Source organism: Pongo abelii, chromosome 2, assembly GCF_028885655.2.
Source record: "Pongo abelii isolate AG06213 chromosome 2, NHGRI_mPonAbe1-v2.0_pri, whole genome shotgun sequence".
Lineage (NCBI taxonomy): Eukaryota > Metazoa > Chordata > Mammalia > Primates > Hominidae > Pongo > Pongo abelii.
Genome location: NC_085928.1, coordinates 8,882,129 through 8,905,478, shown reverse-complemented (window position 1 = coordinate 8,905,478; position 23,350 = coordinate 8,882,129). Strand labels below are relative to the sequence as shown.

The 23,350-nt window shown below is 45.9% G+C and overlaps 1 protein-coding gene and 1 long non-coding RNA gene across 12 annotated transcripts in view; both read left to right on the top strand.

Annotated features, from left to right (window-relative positions):
• The first annotated feature begins 2,167 nt into the window (after positions 1 to 2,167).
• Positions 2,168 to 3,715, top strand: LOC134759373 (uncharacterized). The gene is made up of 2 exons (XR_010139335.1): positions 2,168 to 2,569; positions 2,962 to 3,715. It is a non-coding gene; the product is annotated as an uncharacterized LOC134759373 (long non-coding RNA).
• Positions 3,716 to 4,402: 687 nt separating this feature from the next.
• ACAD9 (acyl-CoA dehydrogenase family member 9) overlaps positions 4,403 to 23,350 on the top strand; it is a 33,603-nt gene continuing 14,655 nt past the window's right edge. For 5 of the 11 annotated variants that reach the window (XM_009238415.4, XM_002813157.5, XM_054550573.2 and 2 more), the window contains exons 1-6: positions 4,403 to 4,776; positions 9,722 to 9,815; positions 18,087 to 18,188; positions 19,851 to 19,957; positions 20,982 to 21,082; positions 22,541 to 22,619. In XM_009238415.4, the coding sequence (XP_009236690.3) occupies positions 4,627 to 4,776; positions 9,722 to 9,815; positions 18,087 to 18,188; positions 19,851 to 19,957; positions 20,982 to 21,082; positions 22,541 to 22,619 (633 nt within the window). In that variant the 5' untranslated portion in view covers positions 4,403 to 4,626. Of the gene's footprint in view, positions 4,953 to 5,028; positions 5,047 to 9,721; positions 9,816 to 18,086; positions 18,189 to 19,850; positions 19,958 to 20,981; positions 21,083 to 22,540; positions 22,620 to 23,350 lie in introns of those variants that run through there. The other 6 variants (XM_063722452.1, XM_003776137.4, XM_063722449.1 and 3 more) reach the window with 4 other exon arrangements.

Below are 23,350 nucleotides of genomic sequence, written 5' to 3'. Positions count from 1 at the left end.
CAGAGGTTTAAAGATGGAAACAGATCTGAAGGATTTGTGTTCTTTCTTCGCCATGCTGCTGGGAGGCAGGAGGTCCCGGGATAGAGGACCACAATGCCCCAGGTCCTGGGTAAAAGGGTTTCCCATATGTTAAAGACATAGCTCTGCATTTCCTAGCAGGGCAAGCTGCTTTTAGTCTGAGTCTTAGCTTCTGCATCTGTAAAGTTGCTTGCTATAAAGGGATCAGCCTGACAACCTCAGAGGAATGTTCCAATGAGAAGCCAGGGAATAACTTCTGTGATACAGGATCAGCCAACATTCAGCCAAGCTGAAAACAAGGCACCCCTAGGAAGGGGGAAATACTACTGTGTTTACTCCTATTTTGTAGATGAGCACACTGAGAAACAGGGAGGAAAAGTGACTTGCTCAAGGTCACAAGATCTTCTTGAGCCTGCACTGTCCATATCCTCTGCTGCACAGTACCTTCCAATCTCCATGCACTACATATCTCACTGGGCTCTACAACATCTTCAAGTGAGACACATCACTAGCTCCATTTTAAAGCTGAATGAATTGAACCCAAGGCTAAGCCTTTCACCTCTAAGAGGATGGTGTGTTTAATAACCTAGCTGTTACTACTGGCTGGGTTGTGCGACCTGTGGAAGTCACCCTGCAGCTAGATTTCTGCGGAACCTCAAAGGCAGGGGGTAGGGCTAGGGCTCAGCTGGCAAGGAAGCCGACAGACCACTAGAGGGTGACATGGGAGTGGCATGGCCTGAGCTGTTTAAGAATCAGAGAGGAAGCCTTGCACATTTTGGTGTCAAAACACCGGAGTTGAGGGTCACTCAGTAATCACTCATCTGGGCTTTCCCAAATTGTCCTGATAAGAACGCTTGTCAAAACCATGTTTCTGCCCAGGCACTCCCTTTCCTAGCCCCTGCCCCAAAATTAAGTTCTTCCCAAGGGAATGTAAGTGGAAGGAATCCGTGATTTCTGTCTGGTTTTTAAAAGATGGGATCGTTCTTCGCAGTCTCCTCTTCCCCCAGCTGCAGGCAGAGGCCTCTAGGCCCTCGGGGATGGTGGTGCAAGGTGGAAGGGGCAGGTCTTTGCAGCAGCATCTGCAGGAAAGCCTTTCTCCTACCTTTTGGTGGTTTGGTGGTCTTTGGCTTGTAAAATAATCAGTCCAATCTCAGCCTCAGCTTTAATAGTAAGGGATCAAGCAGTAGTTTCTACTCAATGTTCCTCATACCCAGAGTCAAGGATTCTGCTACGCTAACACTAATATTATGGCTAAAGAATGTTCACTTTCTGCTAAGTTACGTTGCGAATCAGTTCTATTGATGGGATGAGACATTCAGAACTACCATGAGGATATTTTAAACACTTGTTAAATCAAGTTTAGCCTAAAGCTGCTTCCTTATATATTTTAAGTTCGGCTTATAGGTTTTCTGCACATTGTGAACTATAAGTTGAGGCATAAACAGACCGTAGCCTATACTTGTGCCAATCACAGAGTTTTTGCCAATCAAATGTAGCCAACTGTTCAAACCATGTTCAAATAAGGCAAGGCAGAGCTGTAACCAATCCAGCTGTTTCTGTACCCCACTTTCCTTTGCTGTCCATAAATCTTCCATTACATGGCTGTGCTGGAGTCTCTGAGCTTGCTCTGGCTCAGAAAGCTGCCTGATTTGAATCATTGATTGCTCAATTAAACTTTTTTTTTTTGAGACAGGGTCTTGCTCTGTCGTCCAGGATGGAGTGCAGTGGTGCAATCTTGGCTCACTGCAACCTCCACCTCCCGGGTTCACCACCATGCCCAGTAATTTTTGTATTTTTGTTAGAGACAGGGTTTCACAATGTTGGCCAGGCTGGTCTCCAACTCCTGACCTCAAGTGATCTGCCCACCTCATCCTCCCAAAGTGCTGGGATTACAGGTATAAGGCACTGCACCCGACCCGGCCAATTAAGCTCCTTTAAATTTAATTCAGCTGAAGTTTTTCTTTTAGTACACTGAACAGGGGAAACTGTTTAAAACAACATCATATTTCTCAGAGGCTAATACTTAAATATAAGATGGAAGGATCAAAGTGTTAACTATTGTCATTTTTATCATTTGCTGTGCTAAGTGCTTTCATGTGGATTATTTTACTTAAACCTCTTAAAAGTCCTGTGAGATAAAGGGTATCATACTCATATTTACAGATGAGGAAACTGAATTTAGAAACTGGTATAGTAGTGAAACAGCAAAACTCTTCTGCTATACTCTAATGGAGCAATTAGAAACTATGCCTTAACATTTTTCTAATTTTTGTTTTGTAAAATTATGTGCCACTGGATTTCTCATTTGGTTGATTTAGGGAGACCTGTGTACACTAAACATTTGACACATTAACAGAGTACTTGACTGATTTGACTACATTTGTTTGGTAAAAAAGTACAGCAGCTCAAAATTGAAACAGTTTTTGCAATATATGTATATTTTTCTTTGTTTTACCTATAGGGATAATTTACAAAAGCAGTTGTTTCCAAATACCTTCTTATGAAGCTGAATGCTAAGCAAGTAAATATCAACCACTGATGAAGAAACCAGGTGAGAGACCTTAGACAAGGTAAAATAATCGGAAAAGATGCCTGCAAATATTTTGCAGTTTAGACTCTACGCCTTGCAGAGTTTTGAGCTCTTTTTTCTTGATGTTGTGTTAGCAATTTAATCTTTTTTGGTGCTGAGCTTAGCTTGCTGAGATGAAAGGGATTTCTTTTTCTTCTCAAGGAGTTCACACAATGATAGCTGGAGGCATTTCCCAACACTGTGGTCAATGCTACAGTCGGGAAACAAGCAAGTCTCCCCCAAAACAGGGATCGGAGTTTTTAAGGATAATTTGGCGAGTAGGAGCTCGGGAAGTGGGGAGTGCTGACTGGTTGGGTTGGAGATGGAATGATAGGGGGTTGAAGTGAGTTTTTCTTGCTGTCTTCTGTTCCTAGGTGGGATTGCAAAACTTGTTGAGCCAGATTACCGATCTGGGTGAAAAAGCAGAGTGGCATTCTTCCTGGAGGAGCTGGCTGAAGATCTGTAGAGGGCCCATGTGCCACGTTCAGAGCACTGTTGGGCTGTGAGGTGCCAGGCATGCCCTGCCTCCTACGTGGGCCCCTATGGCCTGGCCTTGAAACCTCCACTGCAAAATTATAACTGAGACAGTGAAAGAGATCTGACCTAACCAACTCCATCTTGCTTCTAACCTCCAAGCTGTCCTTGTTCATTCCTGAGCGTAGGCTGAACTAACCTTGGGAAGGAATGAGTTTATAGTTTAACTTCAAAACAAAAATAGCCCTTTCCCGGGAAACAACAACAACAACAAAAAACAACCTCTTCTTGCCTGGGACCAGTCGGCCTTTGGAGGACTAACAAATTAGCTATAAGATTAGAAATTACAGTTTAGAGGCCATACAGCCTTTGGTTGCAAGAGTCTGAACGTCCCCCAAATTGTTCCTGGGAATAACATCACTATTGTAAAACCTACCACCACCCAGACTGGTAATCTGGCTCAACCAGTTCTGCAATCCCACTCAGGAACAGAAGACAGCAAGAAAAACTCACTTCGACCCCCTATCAGTCCATCTCCAACCCGACCAATCATGCACCTCCCACTTCCCGAGCTTCTACTCGCCAAATTATCCTTAAAAATTCCGATCCGTTTTCGGGGAGCCTGATTTGGCTAATAAAACTCCCTCTCCAACACACCCGGCTCTGCGTGAATTACTCTTTCTCTATTGCAATTTCCGTCTTGATAAATCAGCTGTCTAGTCACCGGGCAAGGTGAACCCGGTGGGCGGTTACAGCCTGGCCTGTCCCATCCCATCCAATAGTTCCCATCTCTTCTCAGCTCCCTCTGTAGTTTCTCTTCCTCCGCCTGCCTTTTAAGTTAGTGTTTCCCAGGACAGAGGTGACTCAGTTGTATCCAGACCGCTCTGTGACTGAACACCCATTTTCTTTTCCTTTTCCAAAAAATATATGTAACATACATGTCAACTAGGAACAAAACAGTATCTCAGGAATCCACCATCCAGTTAAGAATGGAACCTTACCCTTACCGTGCCCCTGCAGAGACCCCAATACAGCGCATTTCCCTCATTCTTTTGCTTTTCTCAAGTTTTACCACGGCCTCGTGGCCGCAAGTGACAAGAGACAAGTGGAGGCAGCTGAGCCGGCCTTTAGGTTTCTGTACACAGGGAGATTTCCCATGGCTGACATTTATGGAAACAACCGCTGGTATGTGAAAAACAGGTCCGTCACCGCCGTCACGACGGCCAGAGATTATACCCGCCAAGATGTCCGCGGCCCCGGCCCTACAATTTCCTCCGGCCAGCTCCTTTGGCCGCGCAAGCGCAGTGGGGCCGGCGGGAAGCGTAGGCATGTGGCGTCATCAGGCGGCGCGGGCCAGCCAGGTGCACGTGAGTAAGGCCTTGGCCGCGGAAGGTGGTAGCCTTCCCGCCCTTCCGGCGTCTTCATCCCCTGCTGCGGGAGACCGCGCAAGCGCAGTGAGTACTGCACGTTGTCGCGGGCCAGTAACGTCATCAGACGTGTGTGTGTCCCTGCGGCGCTAAGCAAGAGGGGGAGACTGAGGCTGAGGCTGGGGAACATCGGGCAGCATGAGCGGCTGCGGGCTCTTCCTGCGCACCACGACTGCGGCTCGTGCCTGCCGGGGTCTGGTGGTCTCTACCGCGAACCGGCGGCTACTGCGCACCAGCCCGCCTGTACGAGCTTTCGCCAAAGAGCTTTTCCTAGGCAAAATCAAGAAGGTAACGCGAGCCCTGGGCGAACCCTTGCTGTCTGGCTCCCGCTTTTCACCCTCAGCTGCAAGACTGGTGTTGAACTTTGTGAGATTCCCCAAACCTGCCAGAGAGATACACCCTGCGGCCGAGGCGTGTTAACACTCCGGATTCCTGAGTTCCAGGAAAACCTTCCCAGAGAAAGGGTGAGACATTTCCAAGACGGGGGACCCTTGGAAATGTGGTGGTGACGTGTTCCAGCTAAATTTTGTCAGGGGAATTCGGAAAACTCTAGGCTAGGTAATTAACAAAGCAGCCTTCATCTCAGCTGGTCTGGTCTCGAAATGTGAGGGGCTTCCTCTCTGATTCCTAAACAGTTTACACCATGTCCCTCCTCAGTCACCTTCCAGCGCCCTGGGGCTTCCTTCCCCAGTTGAGCCCTAGCGCCTCTCCCTGCCATTGAGGTTCCTCAGAAATCTGGCTCCAAGATGCTTCCCAAGGGTCGCATAACCCAGCCAATAGTAACAGTTTGGTTATAAAACACTCATTGTCTTCTTAGAGTTGGAAGACTTGGGTTTGGTCTTGGCTCGTTGACTTTGAAACTCAGTTCTTTTTTTTTGAGACAGAGTCGCGCTCTTGTCGCCCAGGCTGGAGTGCTCACTGCAACCTCCCTCCTGGGTTCAAGCGATTCTCCTGCCTCAGCCTCCGGAGTAGCTGGTATTACAGGCGCCTGCCCGGCTTTTTTTTTTTTTTTTTTTTGTATTTTTTAGCAGAGACGGGGTTTCACCATGTTGGCCAAGCTGGTCTAGAACTGACCTCAGGTGATCCGCCCACCTCGGCCTCCCACAGTGCTGGGATTACAGGCGTGAGCCACCGCGCCCGGCCAAGACTCAGTTCTTTCAGCCTTAAAATGGAGATAGTGTTGTGTCTCCTTCACAGATGTGTTGTAGAGCCCCAGTGAGATAAATGGTGCATGGAGAGTCTTCTTAAACTGTAGAGTACTGTGCAGCAGAAGAGAGAGCTGGCTTCAACACTTACTAGTCTTGTGACCTTGGAGCTGACGGCTTCACCTCCCTGTGCCTCAGTGCATTCATCTACAAAATAGGAATAAACACATTTCTTGCTCTTTCCTTTGTATTTTATTTTATTTTCTAAGGAAAGCAACAGTATACTTGCTATTTCCTCGAGGTGCCCTGCTTTGAACTTGGCTGAATGTTGGCTGATCATGTATCACAGAAGTTATTCCCTGGCTTCTCTTTGGAACATTCCTCTGAGGTTGTCAGGCTGATCCCTTTATAGCAAGCGACTTTACAGATGAAGAAGCTAAGACTCAGACTAAAAGCAGTTTGCCCAGCTAGAAAGTGCGGAGCTATGTCTTGAACATATTGGAAAACCTTTTACCCAGGACCTGGGGCAGTGTGATGCTCTATCCTGGGACTTCCTGCTTTCCAGCAGCATGGTGAAGAAAGAACACATCTTTCAGATCTGTTTCCATCTTTAAAGCTCTGGCACCACCTGCCCTGCCCTGCCTTTACTCTCAGCTGTCAGCTTTGCTTCCCATTCCACTGGGAAAATCCATGCAGTCAGATGAGAACTTCACAGGCAGTTACCCCTCCCCCTGCATATGTGCCGGTATTATCTACATTCTGTTACTGTGACTGAACTCTCTGCTCCTGGCAAAACCAACCTCTCATTAGACCCCAGGCCTTCTCACCTACTCAAGGGTAATTCTTTCCTTTCTCTGCATCATTAACTGTTCTCTCTACTGGATCTTGAGCCCTTACCATTCAGGCATTTGTCCCTAATGGCCATAGAAGTCAGTAATGACCTCCCTGTTATCAAATTGTGTGATCTGTTCTCAGACCTCATCCCACTTGACCCATCGTTGGCATCTGACACCATTCATCCTTTCACCCTGTTGACACACTTTCTTTTCTGGTTTCTGAATCACAGTTCTCACCATTCTCTGAATGTTCTAAATACTTCACTGGCTGATACTTCTCTGTGTCCATTGCTGGTTCTTTTTCAGCTCCTTGACTGCTAAACAGTGACCAGTGTTTCCAACTAGCCGAGTTGGAATTTACTAAGGCTGGGTCTCCTTTTATCTACAGCCATCTCCTGGGTGACCTTATTTAGTGTCCCGGCTTTAAATATCATCAATATCCTGATGCCTCAAATTTCTTTCTTCAGTTCAGATTTCTCCCTGAACTCCAGATTCCTTTTGCTTTTTCAGAGTTGGGGCCTTTCTCTGTCACCCGTGCTGGAGTGCAGTGGTGCCATCGTAGCTCACTGCAACCTTGAACTCCTAGGCTCAATAGATCCTCCCACTTCAGCATCCCCAGTAGCTGGGACTACAGGCACGCCCTGCCACACCCAGCCAAGATTCTTTTTTTAATCTACCTTTGTACTCAAAAGCTGCACTAAGAGGTCTAACAGGCATTTGAGATTAATAGATCCCAAACTCAGTTCCTGGTTCCCACCCAATCCTGCTCCTTCCACTAGCCTTCTTTATCATAGATAATGGTGGCTCTGTTGTTCCACCTGTTCAAACAGAACGCCTGGAGTCACCTTGTACTCTTATTCTAGTCCACGTCTAATTCCACAGAAGATCTGGTTTTCTCTACTTTCAGGTTCTTAGAATCTGACCACTTTTAGGCCCTTCTGCTGCTACTTTGGATCAGGCCAGTGTCATTTCTCACAGCCTTACTGGGATTAGAGCAGAAACATGGGACATGATGCTTAGAATCTCAGATTGTGTAGGCCAGTGGTTGTCACCCTGCCCTAAGCTGGACCCAAGCTATTCATGGAGTGTCCTGGAACTGCTGCAGGGATGGGTGGGAAGTTGAGTGGGTGGGATTTGGGTGCCTGTTTTCCCTATCAGCAGTCTCTCAGTCAGAGCCGCCTGCTTCTGTCTGTTTTACATATTTGGTTTCTGCACTAGATTCCAATTTTTTAGATAATTTACAATTTTTTAGATAATTTTTTAGATAATTTACAATTATCTAAATTTTTTAGATAATTTACAATTATCTAAATTTTTTAGATAATTTACAATTTAGATAATTTAAAATTTAGATAATTTACAATTATCCAATTTTTTAGATAATTTACAAACTGTTTATTGCAATTGAACTCTCCTCCCCTAAGGCATTGACCTGATTTGATAACATCAGAATCTTTCTCCCACGCCCCTGCAATCTCTCCTGTGTGGCAGGTTTTCTGTGGTTGTACCTGAAGGCCAATTAGTTGCCAGGCTGGCTTATCTGGCCTGCCCACTGGTACCAGAATGATCTCTAACACAGCCCATTGCACAAGACCCAAGTGTCAGTGAGCCTCCGTGTTCAGTGAAGGAGACTGAGCTTTGATATAAAAGGCTGCAGAGTGATGGAGCCATCAGCTTGTTTTTTTTTTTCTTTTTTTTTTTTCCTTGAGACAGTGTCTTACTCTGTTGCCCACCCTGAAGTGCAGTGGTGCAATCACAGCTCACTGCAGCCTCAACCTCCCCAGGCTCAGGGGATCCTCCCACCTCAGCCTCCTGAGTAGCTGGAACTACAGGCGTGTGCAACCACGCCCAGGCTGGTTTTGAACTCCTGGGCTTTAAGCAGTCCCCCTGCGTCAGCTTCCCAAAGGACTAGGATTACAGGCAGTAGCCACTGCAACCAACTAAGCTTGTTTTTTTCTTTTTCTTTTCTTTTTTTTTTATGGAGTCTCACTCTGTCACCTAGGCTGGAGTGCAATGGCGCAATCTCGGCTCACTGCAACCTCCACCTCCCGGGTTCAAGCAGTTCTCCTGCCTCAGCCTCCTGAGTAGCTGGGATTACAGGCGCGTGCTACCACGCCCGTGTAATTTTTGTATTTTTAGTAGAAACGGGGTTTCACCATGTTGGTCAGGCTGGTCTCAAACTCCTGACCTTGTGATCCGCCCGCCTCGGCCTCCCAAAGTGCTGGGATTACAGGCGTGAGCCATCGTGCCCGGCCTCCAAGCTTTTTTTTTTCTATACCACCTTCAGGGTGGTTTTGGAATGGATGGAGGCAGGGATTCCTTTAAGTTGGCTGTCACTTTTAGTTAGGGACTCACCTATAAGCCTGTGGTCCTGGGCCCAGAGAGGAGAAAGCAGTGCGAGCATATTGATAGAGTAGAGAAATCTGTTGGCTGATTAGCTGTACAAGGTTTGAGGAGAAGGTTGAGGTCTCCCGAAGACTTCTCTAGAGACACTTGGTGAGAGGCGCCATGAGGACAGGTGATGCTTGGGCTTATAGCTCTGACTCAGGACATCACTGCTCAGCAGCCTGACGCCCACATCCAAAGCTCATGTCATGCTGGCAATTGAAGGGGTAGCAGAGCCCAAAAGTCCAGAAGGGCTCAGCACAGGAAGCAGATGTCTGTGAGCAGGAGAGACAGCGGCTGTAGGGATCGATGAGACTTGGTAAGCATGATGTGCTCTTGTCAGTGTAGCATCTTTGAGCTCACACAATAATTGATGTAGAATTGTCCATTTCAGTAAGGAGTTTCCACATCCACTGTCTTCCACGATTCTCACAAGGGCCTTGAGTAAATATTACCTGCATGTTATGGGTGAGAAAGGGGTAGTTTAGAGAGCTGAAGGGATTTGGTGAAGGCCACATAATTAGTAAGCCTGAAATCAAGGACCAGACCCCCAGGCTTCTAAATGTTAGTCTTGGGCTCCTTGTTTCATGGGACTATTATCATCCCTTGTACTGAGAAGGAAAACTGATGAAAATCGGGAAGAACCTATTTGAACAGGGGAGGGAGATGGATGTGGGTGGTGGAGCCTGCACATAGTTCCTGTATCTCAGGAATCTTGTGAGGTTTGCTTTCCAGTTCCTTCAGTACGTCATGTCCCGCTGGCCAGGGTGGAGTGGAGCACATGTTTTTCCTTCCCTTTTAACTGATATTTCCATGATGGGAGTGTGCTAAAAATTAAATTTTTTAGAAAATATTTACTATTTTTAGAAAGAAGTTTTCCCATTTCCAGAAGTTAGCCAAGATGAACTTAATGAAATCAATCAGTTCTTGGGACCCGTGGAAAAATTCTTCACTGAAGAGGGTATGTATGGTTTTCTTTACCATTGCCGATTTCCATTGTAAGGGTGATTCGGTTGATATTTATATTAGAAGTAACATACATAGGAGAAGTCTTCTTGAGGGAGAAATGGTTTCCACTCATAATATTTTGCTTTAGGTTTCATCCCTATTGCCATTTAATTAAAAAACATCCAGTTAAATGCTTCTCATTGTATTTGTGGTTCAGGACCACTCTAAACATTTCCAAACTGTTCCAGGCCAACACTTCCATAAGCTATAATAAAAATGAATAACTAAAAAAATGAGATGGCAAAAAGCCAAGGCCACACACCATACAAGCCCATGGAGCATGTGTTGGTTGTTGTGGCAGTGTACAGTTGCTCTTAGTGTTTCTAAAGGTTGAGTTTTTTGAGAAAGGGCCTAGCTCTGTTGCTCAGACTGGAGTGCGGTGGTACCATCTCATCTCACCACCACCTCCATCTTCCAGGCTCAAGCAGTCCCCCAACTTCAGCCTCCTGAGTTGCTGGAACTACAGGTGCGCACCCCCATGCCCAGCTAATTTTTTTGTATTTTTCATAGAGACAGGTTCTCACTATATTGCCCAGGCTGGTCTCTACTCCTAGGCTCAAGTGATCCTCCCACCTTGGCCTCCCAAAGGGCTGGGATTACAGGTGTGAGCCACCATGCCTGGCCCCTCTTAGAAATTAAAACTGAGAAATTTAAAATATACCGTGGGGCTGGGAGCGGTGGCTCACGCCTGTAATCCCAGCACTTTGGGAGGCCAAGGGGGGCAGATCACCTGAGGTCTAAACCCTGTCTCTACTAAAAATACAAAAATTGGCCGGGCGTGGTGGCAGGTGCCTGTAATCCCAGCTATTCAGGAGGCTGAAGCAGGCGAATTGCTTGAACCCAGGAGGCAGAGATTGTAGTGAGCCAAGGTTGCACCACTGCACTCCAGCCTGGGCGACAGAGTGTGACTTTGTCTAAAAAAAATAAAATATACTGTGTTCATTTGTTTAAAAATAATAAATCCATTACAGGTTAACATAATATTTTTAATGAAAAATAATTTGTTTTTGTTTTTCTGAGACAGAGTCTCACTCTGTCACCCAGGCTGGAGTGCAGTGGTGCGATCTCGACTCACTGCAACCTCTACCTGCCAGGTTCAAGTGATTCTCCTGCCTCAGCCTCCCAAGTATCTGGGACTGCAGGCATGCACCACCATGCCCGGGTAATTTTTGTATTTGTAGAAGAGATGGGGATTCACTATGTTGGCCAGGCTGGTCTTGAACTCCTGACCTCGTGATCCGCCTGCCTTAGCCTCCCCAAGTGCTGGGATTACAGGCGTGAGCCACCACGCCCAGCTAATGAAAAATATTTTGAAAAATAATTAGGCCAGGCGCAGTGGCTCACACCTGTAATCCCAGCACTTAGGGAGACTGAGGTGGGCGGATCACCTGAGGTCGGGAGTTCGATACCAGCCTGACTAACATGGAGAAACCTCATCTCTACTAAAAATACAAAATTAGCTGGGCACGGTGGTGCATGCCTGTAATCCCAGCTACTCAGGAAGCTGAGGCAGGAGAATCGCTGGAACCTGGGAGGTGGAGGTTGCAGTGAGCCGAGATCGCGCCACTGCACTCCAGCATGGGCAATAAGAGTGAAACTCCGTCTCAGAAAAAAAAAATCAGTTAAAAAAAAAAAAGAAAAATAATTGATGGAAAGAGTGGCATTGGTTGAAAGTTATGCAAGTCCTTTTAATGTTTGGCTTATTAGAAGACAGCTGGATTCTCATACCTGTTTGTGCACGCAACCTCTGGAAAAGTCCACTGTGCAGTCTTTTTTTTTTTTTTTTAAACTGTCTTTTTTTATAATCTTCACACATGCTTTTTGTTTGTTTGTTTCTGAGACAGTCTTGCTCTGTCACCCAGGCTGGAGTGCAGTGGTACGACCTCAGCTCACTGCAACCTCTGCAGTTGAAGTGATTCTCATGCCTCAGCTTCCTGAGTAGCTGGAATTACAGGCACGCGCCACCACGCCTGGCTAATTTTTGTATTTTCAGTAGAGATGGGGTTTCACCATGTTGGCCAGGCTGGTCTTGAACTCCTGACCTCAAATGATCTGCCTGTAATCCAAAGTGCTGGGATTACAGGTGTCAGCCACCGCACCTGTCCTGACACGTGCATTTAAAGCAAGAAACACACACTTCCAGGACATAGGGCTCTGTCAGCAATAACTGTCATCTTAGTATTTGCAGAGATGTAAATATATAAGAAACCGGCTGGGCACGGTGGCTCACGCTGGTAGTCTTAGCAGTGTGGAAAACTGAGGGGGAGCAGATTGCTTGAGTCCCAGAGTTTGAGACCAGCCTAGGCAATGGAGCGAAACCCTGTCTCTACTAAGGATACAAAATATTAGCCGGGCATGGTGGTGCGCGCCCATAGTCCCAGCTACTTGGGAGTCTGAGGTGGGAGAAGCACCCAAGCCTGGGAAGTCAAGGCTGTAGTCAGCTGTGTTCATGCCATTGCGCTCCAGCCTGGGTGACAGGAGTGAGACCCTGTCTCAAATATATATATATATACACACACACACACACACACGAAACCACTGCAAACCAAACCCACTCCCTCTCACAGGAACAAAGGTCTCTTGGAATAAATAGCAAATGCTGGAATAAAAACTGTGTTCATTCAGCTGCCTTGATGTGAATTCAAAAAGGAAGTTAAATCCAAGGGCAAAGCGGAGAAAAGAACATACAAAAATACACCTATTTCATGTACATTCAAAGAGGAGGCTAATCACTGTGGACAAAGGACCCTCTGGAACGACAGCTGTAGGCAGCCAGCGGTGCCACGGGAATAGAGGCACTGTCAGCTAGAGACACAGAAAAATCACATCCTCCCACAACTGGCCTCTATGAAAACCAACCAGGACAGACAACCCTTCCCCAAAAGTAATGGCCGAGAATAAAAGCACAAATATTGCTGGAAATCCAAGTAACCTGTTTTACTGCTTTGAGTGACTTACATGCAAACCTAAGACTTTTTTATGAATCCTTGATCAAGATTTATTCATGTAAAGGCCGTACATAAATTCTGGGAATGTGGTACTTTGGACTATATATTGGACTCTGAGCCAAAACGTTAAATACACTACACTGCGCCCCACTGTACAGTCTTCGGAGAATTAGAATTTAAAAGCAAATAACATCTTAAATAGTTTTAGGCCAGGTATGGTGGCTCATGCCTGCAATCCCAGCACTTTGGGAGGCCAACGTGGGTGGATCACTTGAGGTTAGGAGTTTGAGACCAGCCTGGCCAACATAGTGAAACCTTGTCTCTACTAAAAATATAAAAATTAACCAGGTGTGGTGGTGCGTGCCTGTAATCCCAGCTACTGGGGAGGCTGAGGCAGGAGAATCACTGGAACCCGGGAGGTGGAGGTTGTATTGAGCTGGGATGGCGCCACTGCACTTCAGCCTGGGTGACAGAGTGAGACTCCATCTTAAAAAAAAATAAAAACTAGTTTTGACCCTGTGGGACCCCCTAGAAGCAGCTCAGGTGCCCCAGAACCTCTTTGAGAAGTGCCAAATTGTCAGCTGTCATTACATTGCTTGGTTTTTGTTTGTTTCTTATTTCACACCTGGTGATCACAAATTATATGTTGCTAGTTTTAAAAGTTGCTTATTTATATATAAACATAATTTATAATTTAGAAATACTTATTTCTGCTTTTTTTCCTAGTGGTTATCTTCCTATTTGTATCTTTTTTTAGTTCCCATAGTCTCTTGTTCTTTTATTTAAACTTTTCTATGTGGTTTGTCAGGTTGTTTTTTTTTTTCAGGATTAATTAAGGTATAATTGATTTACAATAAATTGCACACACTGTCATGTGTCACATAATGACGTTCAAGTCAATGACAGACCATATATACAATGGTGGTCCCATAAGATCATCATACCATATTTCTACTGTATCTTTTCTGTGTTTAGCTGCGTTCATATACACAAATACTTACCATTGTGTTACAGTTGCCTACAGTGTTCAGCACAGCAATATGCTGTACAGTTTTTTTGTATTGTTTTGTTTTCCTTAAAAAAATAAAATAAAAAATATGTTACAGTGAGATGGGGTTTCACTGTGTTGCCCAGGCTGGTCTCCAACTCCTGGGCTCAAGTGATCCTCCCGCCTCGGCCTTCCAAAGTGCTGGGATTATAGGCATGAGCCACCACGCCCAGCCTATTGTACAGGTTTGCAGCCTAGGAGCAATAAGCCATACCGTATAGCCTAGGTGTGTAGTAGGCTCTGCCACCTAGGTTGTGTAAGTCCATTCTGATGTTCATACAGGGAGAGAATCACCTGACGCATGACTGTATTTAGAGAGTACCCCTCAGGAGCCATCAGTGCGACAGAGGAAGTGAACGTACTCATTACCCGTCAAAGTTTCCTCATGCCTCTTTTATTTCCCCCCTGTCCCCAGACAACTGCTGATCTGTTTTCTCTCACTATAGATTAGTTTGTATTTTTTGGAATTATATTATGTGTGATTTTGTCTGGCTTCTTTCTGCATAATTTTGAATTTCATCCATGGTGCATGTATTGGTAGTTCTTCCTTTTTAATGCTGAGTCATATTTCTTTCTATGGATATACCAAGATTTGTTTATCCATTCAAGTATTCATCAACATAGGGTATGTATCCAGATTTTAGCTATCACCAAAAAAGTTGCCATAAACATTCCTTTTTTCCTCTTTTTCTTTTTTTAAGAGACAGGGTCTTTCTTTGTTGCCTGGGCTGGAGTGCAGTGGTGTGATCATAGCTCACTGCAACCCTTGAACTTCTGGGCTCAAGCCATCCCCTGTTTTTTTTTTTTTTGAGATGCCATCTTGACTCACTGCAACCTCCATCTCCTGGGTTCAAGCGATTCTGCCTCAGCCTCCCGAGTAGCTGAGATTATAGGTGCGTGCCACCGCGCCTGGCTAATTTTTGGTATTTTGAGTAGAGAAGGGGCTTCACCATGTTGGCCAGGCCAATCGCGAACTCCTGACATCGGGTGACCTGCCCGCCTCGGCCTCCCATAGTGCTCGGATTACAGGTGAGAGCCACCTCACCCAGCCTGGCCTGTATTTTCTTTTAGAAACTTTATAGTTTTGGCCGGGCGCAGTGGCTCACGCCTGTAATCCAAGCACTTTGGGCGGCCGAGATGGGCAGATCACGAGGTCAGGAGATCGACACCATCCTGACTAACATGCTGAAACCCCATCTCTACTAAAAATACAAAAAATTAGCCGGTCGTGGTGGCAGGTGCCTGTAGTCCCAGCTACTCGGGACACCGAGGCAGGAGAATGGCGTGAACCCGGGAGGCGGAGCTTGTAGTGAGCCAATATCGCACCACTGCACTCCAGCCTGGGCGACAGAGCAAGACTCCATCTCAAAAAAAAAAGAAACTTTATGGTTTTAATTCAGGTTTAGAACTATGATTCATTCCAAGTTAGTTTGCATTTCTTTATCAATTTTACAATTTTCAGTGTCTACAAAAAGGCCTACAATTCTTAAATGGTTAGTTTATCTTTTAGAACAATTTTTTTTTTTTTTTTTTGAGACGAAGTCTCACTCTGTCGCCCAGGCTGAAGTGCAGTGGCGCTATCTTGGCTCACTACAACCTCTGCCTCCTGGGTTCAAGTGATTCTCCTGCCTCAGCCTCCTAAGTAGCTGGGACTATAGGTGCGCACCACTATGCCCGGCTAATTTTTATATTTTTTTAGTAGAGACAGGGTTTCACTATATTGGCCAGGCTGGTCTCGAACTCCTGACCTTGTGATCCACCCGCCTCGGCCTAAGGTGCTGGGATTATAGGCTTGAGCCACCGTGCCCGGCCAGCAATTTTTAAAATAGGAAAAAAGGATCTTGTGGTTACCCATGTAGTTACTGATTCCAGGGCTCTTCATTCTCTCATGTAGAGTCAGATTCCCTTTTGCTACCATTGCTCTTCTGTGGGAAGGACTTCCTTTCACTTTTCATGATGTGCAGCTCTGCAGGGGATGCATATTCTCACTTTTGTATGTCTAGAAAAGTTTCAGCTGGGCATGGTGGCTCATGCCCGTAATGCCAGCATTTAGGGAAGCCGAGGCTGTCGGATCACCTGAGGTCGGGAGTTCGAGACCAGTCTGGCCGACAGGGTGAAACTCCATCTCTACCAAAAATACAAAAATTAGCCAGATATGGTGGCGTGTGCCTGTAATCCCAGCTACTCGGGAGGCTGAGGCAAGAGAACCACTTGAACCCGGCAGGCAGAGGTTGCAGTGAGCTGAGATCACACCACTGTACTCCAGCCTGGGCGACAGAGTGAGACTCCATCTCAAAAAAAAAAAAAAAAAGAAAAGAAAAGTCTGTTTCATCAGAACAGGTTTCTGTGTTGACAGGATTTACCTTTCAGGCCATTAATTGTGTTGCTCTGCTCTCTTCCTGGCTTCATATTGCTTCAGAAGAGATGTCTGCTTCCATTCTTTGTTCCTTTGTACATAGTGTTTCTTTCATCTCTGGCTGCTTTTCAGTAGTTTTTAGGAAAATTGATTATCACATTTATTTATGTAGCTTTTTGCACATTTATTTTGCTTGGAGTTCTTTGAACTTCTTGGCTCTGTGTGTTTATACTGTTTATTGAATTTGGATAAACAGTTGTACACCCATACAGTGAATACTGAACAACAAAAAGTAATGAAGTATTTATACACGCAACAACATGGGTGAATCTCTAAATCATGACCTGAGTTAAAGAAGCCCGGGAAAATAGACAGGTGCCATATGGATTCATTTATATAAAACTTGAAGATGCAAACTGATCTACAGACAAAAGACTTGTGGTTGCCTGGGGATGGTGGACAGATGGATCGATCACAAAGGGACATAGAGATTTTTGGTGAAAAAGGAAATGTTTTTATCTCGATTGTGATGTTTTCACTGACAAGTATGTCAGAACTCAACAAATTATATATTGTAAATATGTGCAGGTTATTCTTCGCCAATTATGTATGTCAATAAAGTTGTTAAAGGATAAAAAATGAAGGGTTTGGCCTGCACTTTTGGGAATCTGTAGTTCTCTTAGTGACCCATGTATACAAAAATTCTTAAGTGTAGGTTATGGTGTTTTTAACAATTTATAATACTGATGAAGTTTAATTAGCAATTCAGAAGTACACTTTAATTAATTTGATGCATACAAAAGTGTGCAATTATAGGCCTAATGCTATGCTATTGATTGTTCAGTTTTGCTGCAGTGAATGTGAATTTTTATTTTAGAGACGAGATCTCACTCTGTCGCTCAGGCTGGAGTGCAGTGGTGCCATCATAGCTTACTCAACCTCCCAGGTCAAGTGATCCTTCCACCTGAGCCTCCCAAGTAGCTGAGACTACAGGCTGAATGTGAATGTTGAATGAATGAATGAATTGGTGTTAAACAGGCTAAACTATCTCAGAACTTGTGGATTGTGCTGAAAGCAGTATGGCCTCTGACAGTGAAGTAAACCTTGGCCCAGATACTGCCATGAGGTGGCTATCTAGCTGAACATTTTAGTACAATTGTGAGACTTGCATATTTATTCTCTCATTTCCTAGAAAATACTGGCCAAAAAAAGTATGAGGTCTAGAAGGAGGAGGAAAAACATGAAGTTTAACATGCCTATAGAAAAATTTACATCCCATGAATGTATAATTTGCTGCTGTTTTACACAGCAAAAGCACCCCTGTGACTAGCACCCAGATCAAGAAATAGAACACCACCTAGCTCTGGCAGCTTTTAACACTTTTATTCTGGCCGGGCGTGGTGGCTCACACCTATGATTCCAGCACTTTGCAAGGCTGTGGTGGGAAGATTGCTTGAGTTCAGGAGTTCAAGACCAGCCTGGGTAACATAGCAAGACCTCGTCTCTACTGAAAAAAAAAAAAATTAGCTGGGTGTGGTGGTATGTACCTGTAGTCCGAGCTTCTCATGAAGCTGAGGCAGGAGGCTCACTTGAGCCTGGGAGATTGAGGTTACATGAGCTATGATTGTGCCACTGCACTCCAGCCTGGATATCAGAGTGAGACCTTGTCTCTAAATTATAAAAATAAAATTTTTCCTGGGCTCATTACATAAAATTGAACACAGGCCAAATGACCATGACTACAGAATTTCTAGTTTTGAAAAAGTTTCAACTCTGGGATTATATATGATTAATACGTAAACACTGTCCTGTTTACTTATATTTGTAGAAACATAGCTTATATTTGTTTAATCAAGATTTTCCTCTTGGCAGTGGACTCCCGAAAAATTGACGAGGAAGGGAAAATCCCAGATGAAACTTTGGAGAAATTGAAGAGCCTGGGGCTTTTTGGGCTGCAAGTCCCAGAAGAATATGGTAAGTCAAGCAAACAAGCACCCAGCCAGTTTAGCTCTTAAGAAAGCACTCTGTATTTGTCCATAACAAGTCTAGTTGCTGGAATAGATGACACCATCTGTGGTGGGCTACATGGTAGGGGGGGGACTGACTGAAGGACCTGTAGGGAGGAAGTGCTCTCGGGTCCCGTGCTTCTCATCCTAGCACAGAGGAATGAGGCATGTGGTCTGGCTGGCTGTAGAGTGCAAGGTACATCGAGGTGGGAGATTGGACCAGTGGGAACTTTTGAGCAGGGTCCTTTGTCCTATGGACTGTCCTTGTAATTCTTTGAGCATCTTAGTGATGTTTTTAGCCCCCAAGTGGCGGTTCTGCCTTATTAGAGTTGGCCAGTCACTACAACTTGCCTCCCTTATGCTTTTTCTCGAGTTGGTCACCTGAATTCTGCAGAGGTTAAAGGGACAGGCAAGCAGTGTGTAGAAGGCAAGGTAGACCTTCAAGGTTCAAAGGGATAGACCACACACATGTGTGCCATTTGTGTTTACCCTCAGGCCCTTTTGATATAAAATTATAAAGGCCAAGGATGCTGCTAAGCATCTGACAATCCATAGGACAGACCCCCATGACAGAAAACAATCCATTCCAAAATGTTACAGTGCCACAGTGGAGAAGCTCTGTCCTGGAGTCCTCTGGATACTGGGCAGTGGGACACACTGTAGTTGTTGCATTTATAAAGACCTACAACTGTGATGGAAGATTCTCGCTACATGTTAATTGATTCGATGTGTGTGTAGATATCTTCATATTTAAAGTATATATCTACATATGCTTGTATGCCTAGAAAAAGTGTGGATGGAAGGATATACACAGAAATGCCCTTTCTGAGGCACAAGATTGCGAGCTTTTTTTTTTTTTTTTTTTGAGACAGGGTCTCACTCTGTCATCCAGGCTGGAGTGCAGTGGTGTGATCATAGCTCACCGTAGACCTGAACTCCTCGGGCTCAAATAATCCTCCCACCTAAGCCTCCCAAGTGGCTGGGACTACAGGCGTGCGCCGCCGTGCCTGGTGAATTTTTTTTATTTTGTGGAGTTGGGGTCCTGCTATGTTGCCCAGGCTAGTCTTGAATTCTTGGAACCAAGCAATCCTCCCACCTCAGCCTCCCAAAGCACTGGGATTACAGGCGTGAGCCACTGTGCCCAGCCCTCGATTTTTGTTTACTTTGTACCTTTCTGTATTGTGATTTTTTTTTTTTTTTTTTTTTTTTTTGAGACAGAGTCTCTCTCTGTTGCCCAGGCTAGAGTGCAGTGGTGTGATCTTGGCTCACTGCAACCCCTGCCTCCCAAGTTCAAGTGATTGTCATGCCTCAGCCTCCCGAGTAGCTGGGACCACAGGCACGTGCCACCACACCTGGCTAATTTTTGTATTTTTAGTAGAGACAGGGTTTCGCCATGTTGGCCAGGCTGGTCTCGAACTGTTGACCTCAGGTGATCTGCCTGCCTCAGCCTCCCAAAGTACTGGGATTACAGGTGTGAGCCACCATGCCCGGCCTGTATTGTGATTTTTTTTTTTTTTTTAATATGGTGATCTGGCATTACTTTATAATCAAAAGAAAAAAAAAAACAATGAAGCCTTAATGGGAGGAATCTGGGGCTGGGCTGTGATTGATGCTGGTCCATCTCTCCTAGGTGGCCTGGGCTTTTCCAACACCATGTACTCACGACTAGGGGAGATCATCAGCATGGATGGGTCCATCACTGTGACCCTGGCAGCGCACCAGGCTATTGGCCTCAAGGTCAGGTATCTGGAGATTCTGTGTGGATTGCTCTCTGTAGGTCTTCTGGAATCACATGGTGGCATAGAAGCCAGAGGCTTGCTCACTCTGAATTGGGCCTGATATCTGACCTTCAGCCCTGCCCTTCAGTTCCCTCACTCTGGCCACACCTCGTGGTGCTCGATCCCCACACACTGCCCACATGCGCAGGGGCCTTTGGGTCACATGTCCCTTCCTTTTGAATCCACCTCCTGTCCCCATTGCCTCTGATCCACCCTTTAAGGCCCAGGTAGGGTGCCACTGTCTTCGCCTTGGGCTGGAAGTGGTCTCCCCTCCTGAGCCTTCGTCCTTCAGCCTGAGCATGCCCCCACTCTTTATGCAAGCCGCCTTCTCCCCACTGGGCTTGGAGCACCTTAGGGCAGGCCCAGGGTCAACCGCCCTTACTGGCAATCTCATTACTCAGATTATTTCTGCTTAATGTTGACATCAAAGAGAGCTGAATGCACACCATGCTCGGCTCCCCCACCCCAGAGAGCACACACATTCATGCAGATGTTTAATGAAGAGGGGGCCTGTCTTTGTGGCATTGGGAAGGCAGCAGGTGGGACAGCCCTGACACTGAGCACCTTCTTTAGGATAGGCTTGGTTCCAGTGCTCCTGTATCTTCACATTGCATCATCCAGACCCTGCCAGTGGGTGGGAGTGGCCCAGTTTGTGGATGACAAGATGGAGAAGGCTTTCTTTGAAAAGGGATATCCTTTGCCCAAGACCACTAGTCTGGGAAATGAAGGAACTGATATCAAAGTTTTGGACACAGACTGCAAAGCACTGTGGGTCGCACAGGCTCACGGTGCTGGCATGTGCTCCCCGACAGTGTCCTCAGCAACCTGGCTCCCTGGGCTCTGCCTGTGGCCGCTTGCTCTGAGTTCTTGCTGTCTTCTCTTGCCTGAAGTAAATATTTGCCTCAGAAAGGAAATGTTTCACAAACACCTCATGCTCTCCTTTCTCCCCACAGCTGACATTAGTCTGTGTCTGTTTTGTTTAGGGGATCATCTTGGCCGGCACTGAGGAGCAGAAGGCCAAATACTTGCCAAAACTGGCGTCCGGGGAGCACATTGCAGCCTTCTGCCTCACGGAGCCAGCCAGGTCTGTCTCTGCACAAAACGTTATCCCTCAGCAGCTGTGACGTTGCCCAAGATTCACTGGGGCAAGGGGCTGTTGGTTTTGTTGAGTAGCTGACTTTTCCTTCTTTCCAAAATCTTGCAAAGAATCAACTCCGCAAGTGTTCTTGCCATTCCTCTTATCTTGACCTTATTTCTCTGTCCCAGTGAGACTTGCAAGTGAGATACCATGCTTGACAGCACTTATTAAATAAATTTCTGTGGTTTACAATACACCTTGACATACAATACAGTAATAACGTTCCAGCTTCAAAGCACCTTTCAGAATATGTAGTGTGGGTGGTACTGCTCCCACTTACACATTAGGAGCTGAGGTTCAGTGAGGCTGTGTGATCTGCTGGATGGTGCAGGGCTGCGGCAGGACTCGGGACTCTGATGATAAGTCCATCACCTGGACCATCCTCCGTCCTGCTTCCCTTTGCATGAGAACCTGGGAACAGTCATCCTTCCTGGGGTGCCCAGAACTCATCCTCACAGGACCTCAGATGAGCCCATTGCAAGCACCCATTTCCATGTTTAAACCTAAGCCCAAGTTGTTTTCACTGCCGCTTTTTTACATGATGTATTGAAGCAGAGGTCGGCTAAATCCAGCCTCCTGCCTGTTTTTTATAAATAAGTTTTGTTTGTTTGTTTGTTTTTGAGACAGGGTCTTGCTGTGTCACCCAGGCTGGAGTGCAGTGGCGCAATCTCATCTCACTGCAACCTCCGCCTTCAAGTGATTCTCCTGCCTCAGTCTCCTGAGTAGCTCGGATTACAGGCATGTGCCACCACACCCAGCTAATTTTTGTGTTTTTAGTAGAGATGAGGTTTCACCATGTTGGCCAGGCTGGCCTCGAACTCCTGACCTCAAGTGATCTGCCCGCCTCGGCCTCCCAAAGTGCAGGGATTACAGACGTGAGCCACCACGCCCAGCCCAGTTTTATTGGAACATGCCCATCTTTTTACAAATTGTCTTCAGCTGCGTTCATGGTGTTTTTTTTTTTTTTTTTTTTTGAGATGTAGTCTCACTGTGTCGCCAGGCTGGAGTGCAGTGGCATGATCTCGGCTCACTGCAGCCTCTGCCCTCCCGGCTTCAAGCGATTCTCCTGCCTCAGCCTCCTGAGTAGCTGGGACTACAGGCATGCCCCACCACACCCAGCTAATTTTTGTATTTTTAGTAGAGACGGGGTTTCACCATGTTGGCCAGGTCTCAATCTCTTGACCTCGTGAACCACCTGCCTCAGCCTCGTTCTATTAATAGCAGCAGAGTTGAGGAGGTGAGACAGACATCCTGTAGCTTGGAAAGCTGAATATGTTATCTGACCCTTCATTTTAAAAGTTTGCTGACCTCTTAAAAGTACTAAAACCTTCATTTCCAGGCCCTCAAAAGCATTCATATTTATTCCCAGTATTCTCCCTTGACCACATCTTTCTGCATCTGCAGTGGGAGCGATGCAGCCTCAATCCGGAGCAGAGCCACACTAAGTGAAGACAAGAAGCACTACATCCTCAATGGCTCCAAGGTAGGGTTCCTTCCCCATGGCCACATCAGGGTCTCAGTCATGACCTTCACTGCCACTGAGTGAGCACTCTCCACACACCAGGGATTGTACCTGCTGCTGTAGCACCGACTACCTTCTTGAGCTGCTTTTATGTGTTTGTTTTTAATTTTTTTTAGTTTTTTTTTATTTGAGACGGAGTCTCTGTCACCCAGGCTGGAGTGCAGTGGTGTGATCTCAGCTCACTGAAACTTCTGCCTCCCAGGTTTCCAATGATTCTCCTGCCTTAGCCTTCTGGGTAGTTGGGATTAGAGCTGTGTGTCACCACTCCTGGCTAATTTTTGTATTTTTAGTAGAGATGGAGTTTCACCATGTATGTCCAGTCAGGTCTTGAACTCCTGACCTCAAGTGATCTGCCCACCTCGGCCTCCCAAAGTGCTGGGTTTACAGGCATGAGCCACCGTGCCCGGCCTGTAAACCCAAAAAATCTTTAAATTTTTTGTTACACAAAATTTCAGACATATTCTTTGTGCCTGGCTGGCCCTAACTCCGGCAGTCATCTGCTTATGGCCACTGTGCCTCTTCCAGCAGCATCGCCACCTCCAGATCACATGGTAACAATCTCAGCATGCTTCTCTAAAAGACAGGAGTTTTTTTTGTTTGTTTGTTTTTGTTTTTTAATAAACACAAAGCCGTAATACCCTTATCACATTTTAAAAATTGATAATTTCTCTTTTCTTTTGAGACAGGGTCCT